The sequence below is a fragment of the Ostrinia nubilalis genome, chromosome 23, assembly GCF_963855985.1.
Source record: "Ostrinia nubilalis chromosome 23, ilOstNubi1.1, whole genome shotgun sequence".
Lineage (NCBI taxonomy): Eukaryota > Metazoa > Arthropoda > Insecta > Lepidoptera > Crambidae > Ostrinia > Ostrinia nubilalis.
Genome location: NC_087110.1, coordinates 4376207 through 4401458, shown reverse-complemented (window position 1 = coordinate 4401458; position 25252 = coordinate 4376207). Strand labels below are relative to the sequence as shown.

General features: G+C 34.8%; 1 protein-coding gene and 1 long non-coding RNA gene across 2 annotated transcripts; both read left to right on the top strand.

The window, feature by feature from the left end:
* Positions 1 to 800: 800 nt before the first annotated feature.
* LOC135083457 (uncharacterized) lies at positions 801 to 2786 on the top strand. The gene is made up of 2 exons (XR_010259610.1): positions 801 to 1140; positions 1949 to 2786. It is a non-coding gene; the product is annotated as an uncharacterized LOC135083457 (long non-coding RNA).
* Positions 2787 to 11431: 8645 nt separating this feature from the next.
* LOC135083524 (uncharacterized) lies at positions 11432 to 23521 on the top strand. The gene is made up of 2 exons (XM_063978294.1): positions 11432 to 11517; positions 22324 to 23521. The coding sequence occupies exons 1-2, from the start codon at positions 11506 to 11508 to the stop codon at positions 23347 to 23349; spliced, it is 1038 nt and encodes a 345-aa protein (XP_063834364.1). The 5' UTR covers positions 11432 to 11505; the 3' UTR covers positions 23350 to 23521.
* Positions 23522 to 25252: the final 1731 nt, after the last annotated feature.

Below are 25252 nucleotides of genomic sequence, written 5' to 3'. Positions count from 1 at the left end.
GTAAGCTAGCTAGTTCTAGACTAGAACTAGCGTGGTTTGTTATTTGTAAGTTATTTCATTACCGCGGGTACCTACCTACTATGTTTTGTTTGCAAGCTGGCAGCTGCAGTCTAATGACCAAAGTTTTAGGCTGAGTTGCACCATCTTACTTTAACTTTGACAAAAGTCAAAAATCTGTCAAACTCCATACAAAAAGCACCGGTTATCGTTATAGTTACCGTTAAAGTTAGGTGGTGCAATGGTCTGATGCTGCCAATAAACTGTTGCAATTTATTTCGTTATAATGAAGGTTCTATATTATTTACTATAATAATTTACGAAACTAAACCAGTACCTACTTACAATTATGTATACATAATTTGAAAAAAACAGGGCAGCTAAAATAGTCGTTTAAAATGATGTTAATAAGAAAACTGTGTTTTAACGCCATCTAGCGCAAACAATGAACATGTCTCGTTAGTTAGAAACAAAACGGCACCTCTTAAAACATTACAAACTGGTTATATAAATATTCCACAGATGGCGTTTATTCGCATCATATTGAATAAACCTATTAACATTTTAGTGTTAAAATAAACTTTTCAATCATTGTAAAATTCAAATGTGGTTTTTCATTGCATATAAAGACCAAAACCACCAGCCCAAAACAAAGACGGTCAAAGCGGCAACAACTGAACATTTGTTTTCTCTTTCTAGCTAACATAAACCGTCAATAGTTGCGTCTCGCTTACACGGCAGCTGACAGCGCGCCATGCGCCATTCGCAGTAATTCCCACTCTCGGTCTCAGTCAGTGCGCGTTTGTTGTCATTCATTATGGCCGCCGCCGCGAAACAGGGCAAAATAAAACTTACAGACAATGATTTCGACTATGAACAGACCAAATGTAATTATTTCGAATTAATAGCCAGTACTCCGCATCTAGCATTGACGCGTCAAAAGTACACAGAAGTTGTTAAAACGATGACAGCGAAAATTAGGGCGACGAAGAGACAGAATATTAATAAGGTTCTACTTGACACTCTGAGGTATGCGGGACAATATTCGGAACTCCACGATGCCGAAATGTTTTGGGAGAAAAAAACAGCAGTTCTCACAATGAAGCGACATGAAGACAGGGAGTTGAACAAGACAGCCGTAAGGTACTTTCCTGTAGAAGATTCATTTGATGTTCTTATTGAATTCCATAGATCATCACACCACGGTGGATTGACGGAAATGGTACATTTTTTGAGCGACAAAAATTACGTGACAAACACTATTTATCTAGATTTCATATTGCTGTCTTGCAACGTTTGTGTTGCAAACGGTCGGAGAATTCATAAACTTGAGACCGATATGGACAACCAAATCGTGATTGGTCGTTTAGGACGACCAGGCTTTAACCGATTCGTAGAACTTAACATTTTCTTCATGGATCGTAAAGAAGAATTTGGAAATTTCAATTTTTTATTTATGTATTCAGACTACGACACGTCGTATACGCTAATAAGGCCTCTTTTACTAAACTGTCCATTTGAGGTATCTACAGAGCTGCTAAATATATTCAGTGGTTTTGGAATACCAAATGAATTCTTAATTGGTAACAAGAAAAAGCATAAGTTTTTTTCTAAAGTTATGCAAACTCTAAGTAAGTTTGTTTCAAAACCTTTAAACCAAAAATTGACATTAAAGCAAACTATGAAAACTGTAGAAATAGTAGAAACATTTAAATCGTGGATGAGAGAGAAAGGCTTTCAGAACTGGGCTATTGGCTGTCAAATATTTCAACTGGAGTTTAACAATAAAGTTTGTGATGGTGATAAACTATCCCCTTATTCCAAAGTATTCAATAACGCCCTTTCAACACTCCCACAAAAATATGAACAATACCATGAAGATAGCGTTGCTTTAGAGTTCGAAGGAATCGAATTGCCAGATTTGCATAAATGTTTGCTTAATGATTCGCAGATTAAAGATAATGACGAATTAGCAAATGACCAGGCAAAGCAAATCAATCAGGAAGATGCGGATACGGATACACCCATCATGTACGCCGGCCTTCCAGTATTTTTACCGGAAAATGAAATTAAGAAAGAAAATGATCAAAACCACGAAGGAGTTTCGGAATCAGTCGCGATTGATTCGGATATGCATAACCTCACTCAGCATATGGTTGAAATAATAATTCAACCGCCAGCTTCAGATGAAGAAGAAGCAATCGATCCCAGTGAGATAGTTTTGACCACTGATGAAGTAATGCCACCAGACTTAATTTTCAGAGAGGAAGAAATGAAGGAAAGTGAGGATACAATGTTAATAAAAGAGGAAGAAGGCAATATACAAGTAGAATTATACTCAGAAACAGGTGAGATCAATTTAGATGTGGATGACGTCACGGATCAAATACCTGAAATGATAATAAAACAGGAAGAAATAGATACGTACCTAGATTCAGAAGAAGTAGTTAAGGACTCTGAAGATATGTCAATAACACTGATACAGAGGATGGATGTAGAACCGAATGAGAACATTCTAGGTATTTAAATAAAATATTGACGTGTCCTGAATTTGAAATAATAATTTGTGGGGTCCCTACACTGATTGTTTCATCGATTTGATAGTGATATTGCCCTCTCGCTCACACGACGTGAATTAGACAAGGAAGGGTAGTATAGTGAACGAATGAATAATGCCATTCATTCACCACAGATTGCGTTCCGTTGTTGTTTTCTCACAGCAGAGAATATTTTTTCTTACGCAAGAAAAAATTTACGAAGGTATACGGAAATAAATTTGTTATAATAAATTATGTTGTTTGTTTTTAATAATTGTGAAAATTCGATTTGATTTTAATTTGTGCCAAAGAGTGACATCTATCGTACGTACAAATAACTTTAATAAAGGTACGCACACAATTTCAAAAAGCACATCATCGCTGGTAAAGATATTATGGGTAATCAACATGAGATGGCGCTGGCCAATCAACACCGCGACGCTGCAACGCCATCTAACGTTGATTATGAGAAATATTTATACCAACGAATGTTGTGCTTTTTAAAATTGTGTGGAAAATGGAAATACACGTATTCGTTAAAGTTATTGGTATTTAGTATTTACGATAGATGTCAGTTTTTGCGTATAAATTAAGAAGACACGTTACGGCACGTTTTTACCCGACTTGGCAGAAGGAGGGTTATGTTTTAATCAAATATAATTTCAGAGCAAGTTAATATTTTTATCTGTACTTAAAACGAATCACAGTCCTTGATAAAAATAAGTAGTACCAAAGAATAATAAATCTCTATATGTATTATTTAGGTATTTTAGGGCACAAGTTGGAGCGACGACCTCAAAAAGATAGCAGGCACTGGGTGCAGACCGCTCGCTACCAAACCTGTCAATATGGAAATAATTGGGGTAAGTAGGCCTATGTTCAGCCGTGGACGTCCTATGGTTGAAATGATGATGATGAGGGCACAGTTAAGTTGTTGAAGTAAGTTCCTTTCCTACCAGTAGTACCTATGTGAGACTGTGACGTGTTGCTACGTCAATTTATGGCGAATTTCCCATCAATCTTTGTCAAAACGTAATGTAACTAAGCCTCTGTAATCTAAATTGAAATTGGGTCGCACGGTCGTGTGAGAAGAATCATTAATAAATTGAATACCTACCTTCTTTTTAATAAGGTCATTTGTAAGTTACATAGCGATAATGGCTTCTATAGTTTTCAAAGAAGATTAGAAGTAAGGTGACGTCATAATTGTTTAAATTGAAGCTCTATCGTGGACAACCGAATTTTATTAAAATAAAATAAAATTGATCCCTATGAATTATCTAAGCACTTACTTATATTCTTACAGACTTGCCTACACATTATTATTAATCCTAATGAATCAATAAACTTTATTAAAATCTCAATTCGATCCCACAACCCCAGAGAGGGTTAGTATCTCAGATCATAGAAAGAGAATAGATATTATTATGAAGTCACCCTGTATAATGCAGTCGCGCAACTACAACGAGAACCTGTGTCCCCACATTTCCCCCACCACAGCTCCCACACACACATTCAACTGTGTAAAAACAAAGCGACTGAGAGTCTACGACAACATGTGCAACCGGCTTAAAAGTGCTGTGATTGGCCAGAAGGCGTGCCTTATGGCCAATCAATGGCCGCGTGACGTGACGCACACTTAGAAAACGCTAGTGAGAGAACAAAGATAAAATGGAGTCGACAAGATATCGATACTTTAAATCGCTAGGGGCAAGGCTCGAAACTGGTTTCACAAAATGCTTATGTATGAAAACCTTTTTATTATTATACGTTATTATTAACTACTATCACGCATTTATTTTTTAATTATGGCGATCTGCGTACCGCATATGTTTATCAAAAATAATGCCTATATTAGGCTTTCAACTAGCTCTTATAGTAATTACATAGTTGATAGTTACTTATTACTTCTACTGTTATTATTTTTTTTGTAAAATCTTATAATCGCAAGTAACACAATACATCATTTTTTTATTTAAAATGACAAAATAGAAAATTATAATTTACTTCTATTTATCGATAAAATAGGAAACCGCATTAGAACACGATCACGGCACTATGTTACGACCGGCACATGCGGCCGTACTGTGTATTTTCACACGACAGTGGATATCGGAAGAAATTAAATACATTGCGCAGTAGTTGAGCATGACATAAAGTGGTTGCTAACTAAATCGTCAATGTACAAGCGTGTTAGAATTTTTATCACCACTGATTTCGATATCGCAGTAACTGTTACGGCACTGAATTCGTTCGTAAAAATGTTTCGTTTTTTTTATTTATAAGCATAATACCAATGGATTTGCAATACTTACATGTAGTAAATGACTCCATTGTTCCTGTAGTTCTTCGTTTCACTTGTTTTATTGCACGTAACGACGCATTATCCAAAATATCGGAGAACATTTCCTTAGTACGACTGAATCGCGACTAACCTAGCTACGCGGCCGATGTTCGTTTCTGGGCATATCGCGGAGACACGCGCCACGCCCCCGTTTCACATCTATTCCCTTCTATGATCTGAGGTTAGTATCCACCAAAACTCGTTAGATATGCGACAAATTTTAATATCATAAAATTAAATTACGTATTGCGTCACAACAATGTGTTTTACGATGAATTACCTACCTACTGTAACAAAACAAGGTGAGTGAGCGTGTTATAAGCCCTCCAAACAAAGCTGCTTAACTGAGCTAAGTACATGGTAGGTACTCGTACATGCTAGTCTTCTTCTATAAATATTAGAACTAGCTTTTACCCGCGGCTTCTCGTGCGAATTTGGTTTTATAAAAGTCTATTTTAGTAGTGCTTGAGTTCCTCTGTAAAAAACATTTTTTCTTGAAGCATGTCAAACATTCGTCATAAAGACTACCTATATTAGAAAATCATATTATTGATTCCCCATACAAACTTTCGTCATCAATTTCACCAGAGGGCAAAGAAAAAAGAAGAGAAGAAGAAAAACTTGAGAAGTTTAATTTTCGCGACAAATTCATCAAAATTGGTTCAGTGGTTTGATTGACATGAAAAGGTAACAGGCAGACTGATTTTCTTTCACATTTATAATACTTTTTAAGTAAATAAGCATAATGTAGATCCTTCTAGTGAAGTGAATTACCAGTAGGTACCTATTGAAAGTTTGCTAGGTATTAGGTAGGTACTTACAATTTGCTGAATGAAAGTCTTAATAATGTGACTAATACATACCTATCTACAAGTCTACACTACAACATAACGAATTTAACTATGTGTTATTAACCCTCCACACATCATATTGAAAATATTAATTCGTTCAGACTTTTATGGCGATGGAGAATTCCTTAATGGTTAAATGGTGTTCTAAAAAAACAAACAAAAAACGAAACCTACTATGTGCCGAAGATTTTAAGTTGCATATTATTTTCTTAAAAGTAAGTTATGTTATGACATTGTTTAATAGGTAAGTTAAGCGACACATGCCATTAATTAATTTGTACGAATTAAGTTACTTAAATAAAATATCTTATATTTGTAACTATGATTATTTTAGTATGGTTTATGAAAACATTTTAATGAAAGTACCTACACAAAATATAACAGAAGGTAAACTCCATACTAAGCGCGCTCGTGCTACGCACACATAGCCACCGCTCACGTACGCGTTATCAAGACTGTCTTGGACGAATGCGAGGCGCGACTGCGTTCGCTTGAGTGACGCTGCTCACGCGTTTGTGAAATTATTTTGTTTGTGCGAAAATGAGTGAACAACAAAAAAGGGGTAATATAACATTTGATAAGTAGACGGTTGCTCACACTCAACATTAAAAACTAAATTTTCGTTTTTAAACTACCAGTTGATTCCGGGAGGTAAGTAAGGTAGGGTAATTGTGCCGGTTTTCCGTCCAGCTCCTGTTTTCGTCCATTTGACCGACTTGCCACAAACAAATACGGAAAATTAGAATACAAACCTAACTTTCCGTGCAATTTTTGACTTGTTACAATCTATAATATCTAAGTAACAGTTCTGCCTGCATGAAAATGTAATTTGACAAGTAATAACTCCAAAAAAATCTACGGAAGTTGCTGCTGCACACAGGTGAATGGAAAACGTCGTCTAGTTAGAAAAAAAACGTGCCGGTAGGGAACTTTCATGGTATGTTTAATTACTGTTTTAGCTACTTTACGTAATGTTTTTGGCACGTATGTCTAATTATTAGCATAATCAACACTATTTTAAGGGTTTATTAAAGTTTTTGTATAGAAATCTTAGATAATTAAGTGGACTAATACTAGCATAACAATTTTGCAAGATTTTGGTTTTCGTCCACGTGGACGGAAACCCTGACACCTAGTTTAATACTTTTAATAATCATTTTACTTCAATGGACCTACAAAATACAATGTTTTTTCTTCCAATATGATCTTTATTGCTATTACATTAAACATTTTAGTTTACGTCCACTTTTTAACAGTGATAAACCCATAAAAACCGTTAAAAAAATGTGGACGAAAACAAAAAACAGCTTTAAACGTTGTTGTGTTTTCGTCCATGACGTCATGAGCAAGCACTGGGGTGGACGAAAACCAAAATTAGCTATTCCTGTAGATTAGTTTTCGTCCATTTGTCCTTCGACCTATTGAAATATTTTCCTAAATTTAGGTAAGAAACTTATTTAAATCTTTTTGATATCATTTGAAAGCTTACAAAATTACCTTTCAAATTATATACCACAATCCATAGTTACTGTATTGTAGAATTGGTTTTAAGTTAATAATTCAACTGCACCCTTTTTTCTACACAGTGGTCAAAAACTAGCGTACACTAGGACGAAAACTAGTGAAATCTCCTCTTTTGCATAAAATATTTTTTATAAAAAAACCCGTGGTATTTACTTATTGTCATATAATATTAACGTAAAGTAGACTATATAAGGACTAAAATGACATATGATACATATGAGTAAGGGTATTTTAAGATATTCATTTCGCATCACAAAGTTGGCAACTCCGATAATTGGACGAAAACTAGCGCACTTACCCTATTTATTTGTATTTCAATAGTTCGTTTAACCACGTTTAACGTTGATAAATTGAAATCCAACTCAATTATTAGGAATATCGAATTGTTTTAACCCTTTCAGACCCACGACGAAACTAAACAAGGTAGTAATAAAAAAACTCGATATTCAATATCTTTGGGGATCAGATAAAATGAAAATTGAACATTTTCAGTGGTACTATGTTGTTTTCATGGTTTTTCAGGGGGCGTACAATTGTATCAACGTGGGCCCAACTCATTTCAAGTCACAATTGTGACGGTCACATTTGTGTCGATGTGGGCCCAACTCATTCAAACTCACAATACAAAACTTTTTAATTCCCCTCGAATTAATGCAATTCACAGTCCCGTGAACCCCAAAGATGTTTTTGATTTCATTAGATGTACATTGCGATTTCATTTGCTGGCCCTTTTCGGCCATGTAATATTGCGCAGCAGCGATAGCAAACGTTACAAACAGATCGACATTAAAATAAAGGAGAATGCCCAAGTGACTATGGGAGTTGGTATCGCTATCAAATTCATTGTACATTAATCGAATAAAGCTTAATTTATAGTATGCATACAGGACTATTTGGCACAGTTTTTTTTTTTTTTATAAAACTCCGTCCGGACTTTGACGTAATTTTGGTTTAAGTGAAATGAATGGTGTCCATTGGCATAGCTACAGGTTTTACCTTGGAATACTTGTTTTATATTTGTGGATAGTTACCCTGCCTAAAAAAAACCCTAGCTACGCCAAAGCTAGCGTTATTTGATAAGGATCAGATATAAACACAAAATAATCTTGCGTGCATACCAATGTTATTTATACCATTTTGCAAGGGGAAAGGGATTTGTTGTTAGCCCTGACTACTTAAGGACAGGAAAAAATCAAATGATATCGCGAGCTAACTACGAACAGCGCCATCTATTGACAACCGTGCGAACTACGTAGTGTCGTTGCTCGGTGATAGGTGTTGCTGATTGCAGCTCATTGTTACAATACTTTTTATTAAAATCGGATTTTATTCCGGAGGTTTTACAATTTCTTACTACTTTCGCAAATCATTACAAATGAAGAAAGGAATTTACGGTGTGGTACCCTCAATGTACAATTAGATTTCAAGCGATACCACTTTTGGGCATTCTCCTTTCTAAGTACTCCGCAAATGATTTGGGCTGTTCATTAATTTAATTATCTTGAGCTTGGTTAGTAGTCTTGCCACGAAATCTTTTTTTTTGTCCATTTGCCGTCACTTTGATTGGGGGTTGCCCTCAAAGAGGAGAGTGGAGCATCATTCTTGGAGGAGTAAGGATCTTCCAATCTTGCACACATGCCTCATGAACATCTTCCATGTCACACTGTTCCAGTATTTCCCCAATTGTATCGTAATTAAAGAAAAATAATGATCTATCCATTTCAATGTAGTGTGTAGTTGGGCCCGCAGTGATACAATTGTGACTTTAAACTTCTGTCACACTTTTTCTTGAGAATTACCCAAAAATACAAACAAATTTATTCACTAATATCTAAAACACTTTATAGTTAACTATAAATCAACATAATAACATAGCAATGGCATAATTTTAATGTAATTAGAATCACTCACACGCAGCGATACCCCAAACAACAGAAACGGCAAAATGAACCCGTTTTAATTTAAACTTCGCGGCACTTGCTGGCTATCTTTCTCACACCAATAGATAGAGCATAAATCCGTCACGCGGCTGTGGGCCCGATCACTTACGCCTTAAAATACCGCCAAAAATTTACTTCAAACTAACGTCACAATTGTGTTCGGCTGGGCTGAAAGGGTTAAAGAGGTTTTTTTTAGGAATTATTTGATAATAGTGTCAACCACTCAACTAATACTACTTCCTTCTCGTGTATTTGTTTGCAAACTATTACTTACTATCATAACGAAATAAACGCAACACATGTCAAGACAACCCTAGCGCGACGGTCGAGCGTGCGAGCGAGCGAGGTATGCAAAGCGAGGTACATACATGAGTTTACCTTCTGTTATATTTTGTGGTACCTACATCTGGTAAGTTTACCTTAATCTAAATCTATATAAACTAATTAAATATACTCCAAAACGCCGGAAAATGGACTGGCAAATAGGTAGTATGTATCTGTAGAATAAATGTTTAATTCATCCTAAACCGTACTCTAAATCCCAGAGCCGGTGGAACCGGTCTTTGCGTCAGATGTCCGGTCCCTGATCCCCTCCCGATCCCCGGATGTACGGATTCTCTCAATATACTACAAACATCTGAAAAAAGTCCAAAAGTAAAGGCAATCAGTATCACAATGTATGGCCTGTTACTAGATTCGCATAGTGCTGTTAATACCTCCTGAAACATTTAATTTTTTTTTTCAAAAAAAATTCATCCACATAAAAAATATATTATGTTTACAATTTATTTTTATAGCGTTTATAGATATTTTCAAATTAAACGCAAAATATTTTTTATAATAAAAAATTGTTTTAGAATTTGAGAAATCTGTTTGCTTGGCTTAAATTACAATGTACACAACCACAACACATACAGACAGTATATTATAATACGTACGGATAAACGGTCTGTTATGTTTTCTACTAAGTTACTAATTTATTTTTCTTATTTCCCTTTGAAAATATTAAAGACAAAAAATATTTTATTTTAGGTAAGTACCTAATTGATATTCTGTCGGCGACCGTACACTAACTAATAAATACCCTAGTTTTGAAAATACTCATCTTATAACACGTCGTTTCCCAATTGCTACGTAATTAAAATTATTTTGATTACCATTCTGTAATGTTGACGATACCTTTGTAACACAATTAGAATGTTCAAGTATTCCGAAACTCGAATCGCATACTTCCAAGACAGCTGGCACTTCTGTTTTATTTATATTCATTGGTTCGCTAAAGTTATTAAACTTCGCACCCAGACAATGGTTTCGGCAAGAAACCAATTCTAAGTTTCAATTTTGGTAAATGAAAACGTAATTAATTCTGATTCAGACCTTTCCGGCTGTGGGTGGATGTGTAATTGTGTTTTTGCACAGATTTATTGACTGTGAATAATATATATTGCCTGGCTGGGAATGCTGGAATGGATTATGTAGCATTCGTTAGAACTTAGAATCAGCAATGAATGAAACTTGTAGTGTAAAAAAATGTGTATAAAACGTGTAGCTTTGTTTTAAGTACAGTTTGTGCAGTGGGAACTGGGCACCGTGCCTTTTTTATCTTCATGTCCATGAGAATTTTTGGAGAAATGCAACCATTGTTGGGTAATTAGGCTTTCCTTAAACATAAAAATATATTAAAATATAATTATAGAGAAAGTTCTACATTAAAAGGAGGCAATTTTCGTGATAGGTGTGGCGATTTTTAATAAGTAACTACTTAACAGTTAACTATCGTTGCTTTAAAATCATTAAATTGAGTTAGCCAATAAGTGAAATGAAAATTCATTACATCATAGGTTCCTGTAACAGTTTTGACAACTTACACATTATTATGTCAATTCATTGTCAATGACAACTACTTACCCAATTCAAGATCATTGATCTATCGATCCAGGATGATTTGGCATAATTCATTCATTGATATAAAATGAAAAAAGTACCTACACTTTATTTAACATTACCGTATTTCAAAATTTTAATCCCTTGAAACGAAAAAAAAAAAGATTCCATCCAATTCATTCACAAGCGCGCAAGTTGTAAAACTTATTATAAGTTAACAAGGCAATTACGATTCAATATTCAAAGTATATTCATTCACATTCACTCCAACCCAAAAAGTAAAAAAAGTGAGTTGTATCAACTCTGTACGTATACGGCTGCCTTTCTCGCTCGCCCAGCACTATCACTTCCTGTTACTATAAAAATGTTTGTGCATTCTTGCAGTTATCATTGCACTGAGGGACGTCGCACAACTAAGCATAGACAACATGAGGACCTTTGTAAGTCGAACATTTTATTTTTTATATAATTTTAAGGATTTACGAACAAGGATGTGAAAGTGAAAAAGGATACAACTAAAATTTTAATAAAAAATAATACATTTAATATCTAAACATTATTTTTAATTTTGAAAAATACTAAAATTATAAAAATAACATTTTAATATGAAATAACTAATAATTAAAATATTTTAAGAAACAGAAATCATAAATAGATACAGAATAAATAAAAATAAGAACTATAAAATAAACTTACAGTGAATTATTTTGATATTATTTCAATAATTAATTTAATTTAAAAATAATACTGCTAGCAGCACAGCTTTTTGCAATAAAAATACAATAATTAAGATTGTACAGTTAATGAGTTTCTAATTAACAACCAATAAACCTTATTTGGAACAGACATAAAAGGTTAAAAAACTAAATACAAAATTAGTTCAAGTCAATTTATTTGAACGCACAAAAAGTGCTTAGTATTAAAAGAAAAAAACTTCTTTAGATTAAATTCTTACCATCTATAATAGATGCCTTACGTTAACTGTAAACTTTCCTTTTGAGCGACTCAAGGAATTTTCAAATAAACTCTGGAAATATTAGTAAAGTAAAAGCAATTTGCGAAGCACTAAGCACTTTATATTTTACAACGAAAGTGGATTATGTTTTTCTTTTTTTGCTTAAAACTTTATAACTTTTGTCTGAATTTAAGTTAGGTATTAGGTTTTTAAACCAATAAAGATTTTGATAAGAATCACAGTATATTGTATAAGTGTGATAGATTTATAAGATGTTACATTTTATTAGCATCAAGTCGCAAAAATGGTGTAAATCAAATTTAAGAAATATCACACATCTATGATATCTTTGTTAATTATATTTTAATTTTGAACATTGAATTAATCACGAAGACATTATCAGATTATAAATGCTAAACCACGAATTTAATTTAAACTGTAATTAGTGATAATGTGACTTAACCGCTGACAATAGGAGATGTTATCGAACAATAGTTTTGTTGTGATTGTGATCAGTGTAAAAGCATCGCTAACCTCGTGATGGCATTGTTTGCGGCTTTGTTTTATTACTGAAATGAAGAGTATTATACAACAATTTCGAGCGTGCAATTAGCGGATGTAAACCTGAAAGTTATATTATAATTTGCATATTATTATTATAATCCTATGATTTTTATAGTTCCGATCAAAAAGCTCACGTTACAAAAACAGTGCATAAAAACTTGTCACGTAAAAAACTACACTCATCAATTTATCATGTCGACAAATCCACAAAAAACGGATTGACATCCTATATCATTCGTCACAACAGAATGCGATGTCATAGCAACAGATATGCGGAAAAAACAGAACAAGTCGACTGAAAAAACTTCTCATGCGTGATTAATAATACAGCGATCAATAATTTAATCGCCCGGCTTCGGTTGTTTCATCTTGCGTTAGGCATTAGGCTTAACTGTTTGCGGACTATCAGGTTTATCGGACCCGCTTGACAGAAATGCGACATCTGATTTAAAATTAACTTAGATCACAGCCACACGAGTTGCAAATACATAACCAGATGTTGGTCCTGATATCTTTACTAAAAGGCGAATGTTTGTATAAACATTAAATTTAATTGGCTTAGCGTGATGAGCTTTTTGAACAAATAGTTCAATACACAGCCCTACGTAGTTTTAATTTACACAGGGTAAGAAAGTTTAATGTATTATAACTTTGCCTTTCTAAACACATTGGAACAGACAAGCAAACAGTAACCTATAAACTATAAACAGTAGATCATCGATAGGATGGTATCTTTCTTACAACTCAATGACTCACAGACAGTGGAGCTTTATTATATAACGCACCTTCAGATAGTATTATTAAGTGCTTCCTAATAACAACCGGTCACCACAACAAGACGTCTAAACTTAGCTATAAACCGAAGGCCTTTAGATATTATATTCTGTAATAGTCACCACATAGAACTCATTTCATTTAATTCTAATTTAACTTTCTTAGCGTAAGGAAGTGAAGGGACGTAGGCACCTTTGCGACCATTGCTTTTATAACGTAGGATTTTCTTGTGCGATTTGTTGAATCGCCAAATAAATACTAATCTCGTACATAAAGTACATTATCAATTCAATGAGACTCAATAAAAATACGGCAAACTATATAGGTCCATAATGTTCTTTCTAGAGAACTAATTTAATGTGAATTCATTTCAAGTGTTAGTTTTTTAATAAAAAAAGCTTTAAGAAAGTTTTATCATAGGTACTTTCACTATGCTGTGGTGCTCTGTGCTATGACACTCAAATTATTTAATCTCTTTAGTAGCGACTCTAAATATGTCCTAATGAATGGATCAATATAAGTGATAGTTATTCAATTAGACGTATCTTTTGATCTCGTTACTCGATTAATATTATGTCTATAGTCTATACTGGTTTAACCGGTACATGAAGAAGGGACACATTCACTTTTGCATCTTTTTTTTTTGTCAATTTAGAGAGGTTAATCCGTCGTTACTTAACAAGTATAAAATTTATGTAACATGCAGAAGTTTGTCTGTATCCTACTTTATATCATCCAATATAATACAGTAGTATAATTTCATAATATTAAAAAATAAAATTGTAAAATGTTTTTTCAATTAACCAAATTATTAGAAAATTCACATTTGAAATACTATTTCACACATAATTTCGCAAGAAATGAATAATTTTTCTATTCATAGTTTTTTACCACAAACCTTACATTCGTATTCTAAAATTAACTCCAAATGATTTACTAAACCGCAATAACTTACACAGATTAAAGACCGGAACAAACGCAAGCTTTTATGAATTAACGTAACCGGAAATGTAACGAACTGTAATATTATGCAAATAACTACTAAGTTACAGAAAATGAGATCTAGAGCTGTGTTAAGATGAGATTTAGTTCTTGGAAGATGATAAATAATCCAATCTCCACGTAGACTTGCTATGATAGCCAATATTTACTTATTATAGAGAATTATAGAGTAATTTTCAAATCATCTTTGTAACACAATAGTTTTCAGATCAATAAAGAAAGATAGTCGTAACTCCATTGTGCAAAGTTACATCATTTTATGCAATGCATTCATCTAAAGTAGACCAAACGTAAATGGGCTTTAGCGGAGCGTGACTCGGCCTATGGTTTTTATAAATACCTGCATCTTCAAGCTTAATTTGTGGTGACATTATTGAATGACGGGTTTTTGAAGGCATCTTTTTGTTGAATGAAAATAATGGGATTCAGTAACAAGGCGTAACATTTTTTACTAGAGACGTATCAAATTTCTATGCCAAATAAAGATATCTTTCGTTTCACACTCAGGACCTCATCAGATGCTTACATTAGAAAGGTAAATAATACCTGTCGTAATCGCGTTTAATGACGATGATTTGTATCACTACATACATTTGCTTTTAACTTCCCAGACGACAGTCAAAGTCAATGAAAATAATGACTCATTGTTTTAGTAATTTTTGTTATGATTAATGATACAGAAATCATTTTGGACGTAAAAGTAATATTTATTTTATAAACCAGTCCACACATTTAAAGTACTAAGTAATGTAAGCTATCGAAAATACAAGAGAAAGCTTTTCTATTTCAAAAATATAATATTTACACTGAAGATCAAAACAAACTTTTCAATTTTTGAGTTGTCCTCAATTTGCACAAAACTGTTTTTTTGCAGAAGTAAGTAGGTAACACGTGATGCTAAATGTCTTTTTAATTCCTTAGGCCTACGTAACATATTACAGCGCAAATGTTACAAACATCAAGTGTTAAATAATATCAAAACAATAAGAAAAACGTTGATTACTCATCGTACACTCGTACGCAAATTACTATGCGACTACACTGACAGGAAACTATAAGATTACGGCATGTAGTAGTAGTTCTTACTACGTAACAAAGCTTAAAAATCCATTGATGCTTGAGCATTATACCTTGCTGTTATTATTAAAAGCAATAGTTGTTTCTTTTGTGATACTGGTGAATGTAAAATATTTTTTTAGAGCCTATAGACTTTCTTTATTTTAGGGTTCAATTTTTAAATTAATAATATTCAAATTTCATAATTTTGTATTTGATACACTATTGGACACGAGTGATATGACCTAGCATTATAGCTTGGGGTCAAAATAGCATAGTAGATTTCAATGTGTGAAGGCATTACCAAATTACATCAACTGTAATTCTTGTAATTTTGACCATGACCACTGGATGTGACCCCATCAAATTCATTCATAATACATTACGTTATTTAAGGTTTTTATTCTTATTCTGAGGTCTTTGAACTCATTTTGACGTTATGCTATTTTGGGTTTTTGTAGTCATTTGTGGTTTATTTTGTAAAACATTGAATGAACTAGATGATAAAATAGGATCTCTTTACGAGATTATACTTCTGCTAATGTACCTGTACTACAATTATTAATAGGTAGTAATCGATATCAAAATACACTATTAAACACGGGTGTTTTAGTTCCAATAAGTAGGTAACTAATTTTGCATTTTGTTCTGTGCTTATACCTAGGTATGTCTTTCTTCCCGCTGAAGTTGCGATGGAAAAGTCACAACATCACTCGCAGAACCACTATAAGGGAGGACTAATATGTCCAGCAGTGGACTTCTAAAGCCTTATGATGGACACTACATTACAATAATCTGGTATCAAAAAGCAATCGGGTTCAAATATTTTATGTCTATATTAGCACGACCTTTTCTTCCTTTCACCCATAGACATAGACAGACATCGATCAACGAAACAATCTGAAATATCTCTACATCCGATTCCATTACATATTCAGCCAATCACTTACGTAAAAGCGTTTTATCATTATTTCCCGACTCGGTTGTATCGCTTTTGTCATTTCATGCTCTGATTTCAGCTATAATGTTCATTGTGTTTATACATAATAGAAGGTATCTGAACATTTTGTAAAAGTAATAGATTAAATGTTATGCTGGTGTAAGCAAAATTGACAGGTGGCAAAATTGTGGTTGGGTATTATGCGAATGCGAATAATGCGATAACATAATTAGTTTTTTTTCCAAAATCTAATTTTAGCATTTTTTTAAGATGCTACATTGTTTAGTATGTCAGACGAAACGGCACAGATCAAATGTTTAATGATAACAATATGAGAAAATCATATATTTAAGAGAGTTAAAAAGATTAAAGTATTTCTATTTTAGATTAAAATATTAATCGTCTTCTTATTGTCTCGTAATATGAAAACCCTAAAAGAATCCCAGGAGATTCAAGCTTGCTTGTCTGTGATTGGTTTCAAATTCAATACATATTTAAAATTAAATTCAACAAATCAGGCTTCAATTATTTTATTCTTGATATTTGATAAAGTTAGTCTCCTAAAAAACGAAAAAAGGAAAAAAAAAGCCAAAAGATAATATTATTATGAATATTATATCCACGGAATGATCGGTTTTCTATGGAAAATATATCACTGGACCCTAATATCAACAGATCTTGCCTTTACTGTGCCTTTACAATCGACTTATTCACCTCTCTTCTTTTTATTTTTTCAACTTCAGTAACGAATTGTGGTCGGACTGATGTTTGTTTTGCATTAGCAGTCACTGACTCCTAGATTTAGTTAGTTTTTTACAAAAAGTAGTAAGAAAATAAGTTTATTTGACATACAAAAGCATCATATGTAACAAAACAGTCATAAAAAGTGAAAAACGAAAATTTAAGAGAAGAAATAAAATAATAATCCAACATTAATTAAGATTAATCATATTTTAACAGTTTTAGCTTTTTGTTGCACCGTTTCTAAGACTTAATTCTGTTGCATAAAACAAGCAATTTCATTTTGATTAAAAGATAAGAAAGACTCAAGAAATAAAGAATTTCATCTCGACTAAAACTAGACTTATTTCTTTGTCTAAGTAAGAAAATCACGTTTTAAACCTGTTATTGCTCAACGCAGAGTTAGCACAAACTTAATTGTTCAGAAGAAAATAAAAAGGCTGACTATAAAATAAGTATTTTGAGTTGTACTACTTTTTATCTAGATGTACGAATAATGTATTATTTATAAAAAAAAACCTTAATCATTTTGTATTAAAAAAAAAATCTAAATTCGAACACATTTTTAAATGAAAACAAAATCATCAACAGAATCTCAGTTAACCCATTCGTCGTTAAAGCAGTTTTAAATAAAAACAAAATCATCAACAGAATCTCAGTTAACCCATTCGTTGTTAAAGCAGTTTTTACCTTTTTTTACAAGCAAAAAAAACGGTAATTACATTAATGAAATCATCCGATGTGTATCTTGTTTTAAAAGTTAACCGCGAATTATACAGGGTGGCCAAAACAGTGAGGTCTAAAAGAAAAATTTAGATTCCTTACATCAAGGTGTACCTAAATCACCCCCATGTATGTAATACGATTGTGCTTAGTTTAGGAGATAGAGTTAATTTTGTGATATTTTAAAATTTTGTGACCTAGTAGGCTGTAAACATTTTTATCTTTTTTTTGGGGTGACTTTTCTCAGATTTCTTTTTTTCGACAGATTTGTTATTAATTGCAGATGTTTGAAAAAAATAATCACCTTCCTATCTTTGATTCAAGATACAAAAGTTTTGTTAGAAACATTAAAATTATGCTTTTATCAGAACACTATCAAATTTTCAACTTAAAAGTTTAAGTAAAAAAAAGAACTTCCATAGGACCAAAACCATTTTAAAAACTGCGCCGTTTCCTGAACATTCATAATAATACAAAAAAACATGTACTTAATGGGCCACTATTTCCTGTAATCGGTCCACTAAAGTGGTAAGTCGGAGATTCCGTTACATGTTTTTGACTTTCTTAGAGTGAATTAATATTGGGAATCCTCTAAGTTTACATTACGTAGAACAGATTTAGAGCAGTAACTGGATAGAACATGTTTTTATTCTCAACAAGGAAGGTCTTGCCCTTCATCACACCTAGTGGAAACTGATGATTAGGCTGTAGGTGGAAGGGAACTTCAACTACAGAGGAACTATGGCTTCCTACCTCCAAATTCTGGAACACATTGTTATTTTAAGTAAGTTTTAATGAACATAAACCAAATATCCCTCCTTCTTCTTCTCACTGTTGTAGGTATTTCAAGGGTAACAGTAAAATGTAACAACTGACTCTGTCTTCAAGTGGTAAGAGGTAAGTTTCAGAGGTCCCGGCTTTGATTCCCAGTGGAGGTGAAATTTTCTGCTCGGTTTGGTTGGCGGTAGGGTTTGATCTAAGTCTGCCTGGCTAGCAACTCTATTTTCCTAAGTCTGTCACTATAACAATAATGTTAATAGCATTACTGTATTCCGGCATTTGGAGGTAGGAAGCCATAGTTCCTCTGTAGTTGAAGTTCCCTTCCACCTTCAGCCTACTTAATCATCAGTTTCCACTAGGTGTGATGAAGGGCAAGACCTTCCTTGTTGAGAATAAAAACATGTTCTATCCAGTTACTGCTCTAAATCTGTTCTACGTAATGTAAACTTAGAGGATTCCCAATATTAATTCACTCTAAGAAAGTCAAAAACATGTAACGGAATCTCCGACTTACCACTTTAGTGGACCGATTACAGGAAATAGTGGCCCATTAAGTACATGTTTTTTTGTATTATTATGAATGTTCAGGAAACGGCGCAGTTTTTAAAATGGTTTTGGTCCTATGGAAGTTCTTTTTTTTACTTAAACTTTTAAGTTGAAAATTTGATAGTGTTCTGATAAAAGCATAATTTTAATGTTTCTAGCAAAACTTTTGTATCTTGAATCAAAGATAGGAAGGTGATTATTTTTTTCAAACATCTGCAATTAATAACAAATCTGTCGAAAAAAAGAAATCTGAGAAAAGTCACCCCAAAAAAAAGATAAATATGTTTACAGCCTACTAGGTCACAAAATTTTAAAATATGTATCACAAAATTAACTCTATCTCCTTAACTAAGCACAATCGTATTACATACATGGGGGTGATTTAGGTACACCTTGATGTAAGGAATCTAAATTTTTCTTTTAGACCTCACTGTTTTGGCCACCCTGTATAATCGGTAAAACCCAGCTCAATCAGAGTAAAAAGAAAAAAACAAAAATGACGACTTTTGCTCTGAAACTGTTCGTGGAAGGGAAACGAATTCAGGTCAAAACACAAAACCTGTAATTTGTTTCTTTTACTCAAATTAATCACTGGTAGGTATAATGGGTTGGTGGTTAAAGTTGGGTCATTGACTTGGAGGTTCTGGGTTTGATTCCTAGATGGGATATCGAAGTGTAAAGACTGATTGTTTCTTCAATTGCTTATGGTTCCTCATAAAAGTCTGTTAAAAAGAAGTGAAACGTTTTAAAAACTTGTTTTTTTTTCACTGTTAAGATACGATATTGTTCAAGTTAAAGTTATGTCACTGTTTATTGTTTGATAAAAGATTATTCGGAATCTGATGTGTTTTAAAAAAAGTTATGAAAAGCATAATAAGAAGTAAAATCAATCGAAAAAAATCTTATAAGTTCCGTAACTGCTCTCATAATCTGCACGCATTCAGACTAAATTATCTAATTGGTCTAGTTGGTCTAGACTGGTTTATTTATAGAATAACATGTTCAAGCTTAATTTAATCACCTGTCTTTATCGCGTGAACTACTTTCATTGCGTTGGCGGCTAGCAATTACTTTCATAAGCCAAATTTGACCATAAATAAAGAAAAAAGCGTAGAATGACCCCTAAACTTGTATTAATAGTGAAAAAGGACAATGACAAATGTTGCATGTCGTCAGGAGCATACTTATTTATCCGAAATTAAAATACTCAATGGATTTTGTTTTATTTTGAAATTTTTCCGTTAGAGTTGTGATAGGTGTTAATTTGCGAAAAATAGTAGTCGGACTCGAAATGTGCTGTCGTCAATACTCCATTCATGAAAAGGAGAGCAATAGCATCATTTTGCTTGATGAATGCTTTGAACCAAATATTGATTTTGTTGTGATGAAAAGAGGGCAGCAGTGTTGAACCTTTTTAGTATTAATTAATCCAGTAGCTAGGCAAAAGAGTCTAGTTTAATGTGGAACCATCCACTGACTTTCAATTATTTTTTAAAAGTGCCGTTAACCCCTTGTGGTAAGCTAAGGTGGGTTCACCACAATACTCCGGGGGCGGGGTCCTTCTAACCCGTTTCATATAAAATGTAAGATTCTCTGCTTTTGTAGTTCACCGTGTGCAAATCAATTCATCTTTCTTTCTGATACTATGATAAGTGACAGTAAAGTGGACATACGGTGAATGTTAAGTGAGAGTATGTCAATAAAGTTGGCTTTTCATATCGCAATTCAATAAAAATCATTCGCGAATCTGTACAAACTTCAGCACGCTAGTTTTTGCAAAATGATATCTATGACAACTGAATAAGGAGCTAGTGCTTTTAATTTGATGTGTTGTCGACTTTATAACACTTTAGCTAAATTGGATGCCGAAAGTGAATGTTACATTATTCTAGTTTGTTTTTTCTCGGTAGCCTTTCATTTCCAATTAGTGTCCCAAATAGTGTTCTAAGACTTATAATTGTCTTGTTAACTAGGTCTGAACTAGCAATGATTGAAGAATTAATCGACAAAACGAATAATTTAAAAACTTTTTTTTTTCATTTCTATTTCTTTTCCTTTTCGCTTTTCTAATGCCAGTCGAGTTTTTCTGGAGAACAAAAGTGTAATTTAGTTTTTTTACAAAAACTGTCATTACCTAGCACCTAAATGTTTCCACTGGGAGTACTTTTATACGAATGAAGAGTTTTTTTTAGAGCTTTTTTAGATTCTGGAGCAGGGTAAAATATCCTTTATTTGTTTACGGTAGCTTTCCGTTTAAAAAAAAATCGCTTCAGAAGTTTAAACAGCTATAAGTCTGCCTTTAGCTACAAGTTTGTAAAAGTGTATTTACAAGTGGCTTTAAGTCTTTCCCTTTGTCTTCATTACAAAGTCTGACAATTTAATATCTTGAGACTTTGAGTATCAAGACTCTCAAGTCTTGTTTGCATAAGTCTACATTATATCATTTTGGTGTCGACCCTTTCCTACGACTATTAAATACCAGTAGACAAAATATCATCGATTTTATAAATTCAATTTCTGTACGTTTTGGAATCATTTATATTATTCTCTACAGCATTTTTCTTTGTAGTAAAAAAAAATTTTATTTTGTCATTTTTTAATTAAAAAAATGTGAGCCAATATGGGACGTCCCACATAAATCGGGACAACACAACACTAGACGAAGCCAAATCTTTTAGTATTTTTTATTAGCTTTATTTTTTGCTTTACTTTCATTACGTAAATCGCCATCTAAATGTTAATTCGGTTTTTGAAGAACGGTCTGATGAACAGCCGAAAATAAGGAGTGTAATTTTTTGACGAATAATAAGTCGGCGAAAGCTAGTTAATTAACTATGTTCATGGAATATTCCATTGTCATTAGCAATACGATTCCAGGAGTCAAATTAGTCTAAGTCTAGTCCAGTTCTGTGAACTTAAAATAATAGGCTAAAAACTAGAATTAGGATTACTCACCCTAAATTCTCACCTAACAAGGTTTGAGAGTTTAAAATAGTAGTACTATTACCTGACTTAAGGTCCTATAATATGTCCCCTAGATGGGGCAGAGAGCGTCCACAACAGTCCTTCTCTCGCTCCAAGTCTTGCCGATCTTCTTCGCCTCGTCTGCCACAGTACTATTACCTAATAGTAAGCTAATTAATAGATTTGTTTCTTTCTTTCCAGGTATGTTTGTTAATGGCGGTAGCCGCTTGCAGAGCTGGCTTTGAGACCAGCGGCCACGGGAATGGGGTTGGAGACGAAGAATCCGGTGGGGGCTACGACTACTCAGCCCCCCTCCAGGCCCACAACTTCGGGGGGCAAGGAGGCCACGACTTCGGGGGACAAGGAGGCCACGACTTCGGCGGACAAGGAGGCCACAGCTTCGGTGGACAAGGCGGCCACAGCTTCGGTGGACAAGGAGGCCACAGCTTCGGCGCGCAAGGTCACGACTTTGGAGGCCAGGGCGGTTACGGACAAGGTGGTCATGACTTCACCCTTGCCTTGACTCAGGGAGGCGGACAAGGTGGTCACGACTTCGGCCAGGCTTTCGGAGGACACGGGCAAGAGCAGCAGAGCTTCGGAGGCCACGAAGGCGGATTCGGAGGCCACGGTTTCGGAGGCGATTCTTACCTGCAGGCTGCCCATGATTCGGGAAACCATAACTTCGGCGGCGATGTGAGCGGTCATGGCGGTGAATCTGCTGGTCACGGTGATGAGGGCGGTCACGGAGGCGACTTCGGAGGTCAAGGAGGCCACGGCGACTTCGGAGGCCAGAGCTTCGGACACGGAGGCCAGGGCTCCTTCCAGCTCCAGGATCACGGAGACGAAGGATTCGGAGCTCACGTCATCCCCGTTGGCGAGCACACTGATGTCCAGAGCCCCGTTCAGGTCCCATTGTACAAGCACGTCACCGTCCCCGTTCACAAGCCCATCCACATCAACGTGCCCAAGCCCATCTTAGTTGGAGTGCCCCAGCCTTACCCCGTCAAGGTTCCCGTGAACAAGCCTGTCGCTGTCCCCGTTGAGACTGAGATCTCTATCCCCGTTGAGAAGGTGGTCCCTTACCCCGTCGTCAAGCACGTGCCTTACCCCGTCGAGAAGCACGTGCCAATCAAGGTTGAGAAGACCGTAACGGTCCACGTGCCCCAACCCTACCCCGTTAAGATCCCCGTATACAAAACCATCCACCATCATAGTGGTCATCATTAAGACCTCGATGTGTTTGGTCGTCTGCATGTCTGCGTGTGTGTTCCATTGTAAATAGTGTTGTTAATGTTGTTGTTGATTAATTTTAAGTCATTTTCAACTGTTCATGTTGTAGTTGATTTATTTATTGTTTGTTGATTTTTTTGTTGAACATAAAAGTTACCACTGTTACCTATTTGTGTCTTTTATTCTTCTTCTTGTCGAGTCGACAAGAAACCTGTACGTACAGTGTCAGCCCAAAACTGCGCTACAAGAGTGGCGTTGTCAGTAGCTATCATAAAATCTTCCTGCGTGCAGTTGTTTGGGCACGCAGGGCACGACATCATGTGCTTCATCGACTGGAGATGGGGAACAAAACCTTTTATTTCACACTAAAGAAGCAAAAGTTACTCGGTGGAAAGTGACGATCAGACTAAAGGTGGAAGCGAACTTTACCCATATAACACTTTATTAATTTTTTTATAAGGAAGTTCCTACAAATTCCTACAACCTAACAACTGGACGTAGGAACCAAACATACGAGTACAAACGTAATTTACAGATAGAAACTTTGGCATTTCCTATAAATTCCTAAATACAAGTCACTACGAAGAAAGATTCTATGAAAAGTTCGCTAACGTGTATTCTTCGACGAAACTAGCTCATTTCAGACAGACATCTCAAATTCTCGACACGGAGCAAAATTAATATGTCTCAGTCTTTTGCTGTTTAGATGATGAATGTGTGTGATGTTAGGATCACAATCATAAGGCATGGAGTACATTATAACCTTTGTTTATTTCAATAATATTGTACATTTTTCTCTAATGACACTGTTTCAGATTTTTCAAGACGAAACTATAGGTAGGTACCTACATCTAGGCTTATTAATCTAAGATTATAAATACTCTCTAATCAGTGATTTTATAACCTCAACCAGTCCTCTGTGCCTCTCTAAGTAGCGTTCAGGCACAAAAGGTGGTTCAGGCCTCAGATCATAGAAAAAGCCTACAAGGCTTTGCGATTAGCTCTGCCTATCTGCCTATCTTAACTGAAAGGCTGGGATTGGAACTGGATTGCAATTTGCACGTCTTCACTTCCACGGCCTGTCACAGGCAGGCTATATTGGACTGAGAATTACATGTCACATTTAACTGATCTATACTAGGAACTAGAGGTCAGATGAAATAGGTTACACAGTCGACAGCAAGGCTTAGCGATGTGTGTAGGGAATAGGTATCTATCTATACTTCGCCTAAACCACTGAACCGATGTTGATGAAATTTGGCATAGAGATAGTTTGAGTCCCGGGAAAGGACATGGGATAGTTTTTATCCCGGTTTTTTAAACAGGGACGCGCGCGATAACGCTTTTCTGTGACAGACAAAATTCCACGTGGGCGAAGCCGCGGGCTGAAAGCTAGTCAACTATAAAGGTAGTTAGGTACATTTTGCGACAAAAATGTATGGTTTGACATCGAGATGCTAGCTAATTACGTGGACTAAAAATACATAAAAACAGTTAACATTGTCTGTTCTCATGCATGAGGTTGAAGCCTGTTTATTGCCCACCCGGTGAAGCTGAAACTGTCCTTGTCATCAGCAATGTCCGTCCGAAAATGTTTCAACTGTTTTCAAATATTAGTAGGTAGAATAGCATAAAGCCCCACGTCCACTCGCTCGCAGTCTGACCAAATCCCCATATCCTAGTGTGTCCTCGGCTTAACTTTCTAAAAACATTGCAGTTGCATGCTCTGAATAAACTAATTTCTACCCGCCGATGCATCATCTCCACAAACGGGTTGACTGCACATCAGGATTATGCAATTTGTTTCAAAATAGCTTTTATTAGATGTGCATAAGACTTCAGTAATAAGCTTGATGTGCTGTCGTCACTAGCTACACAAACTATTACTAATGTGGAAGTG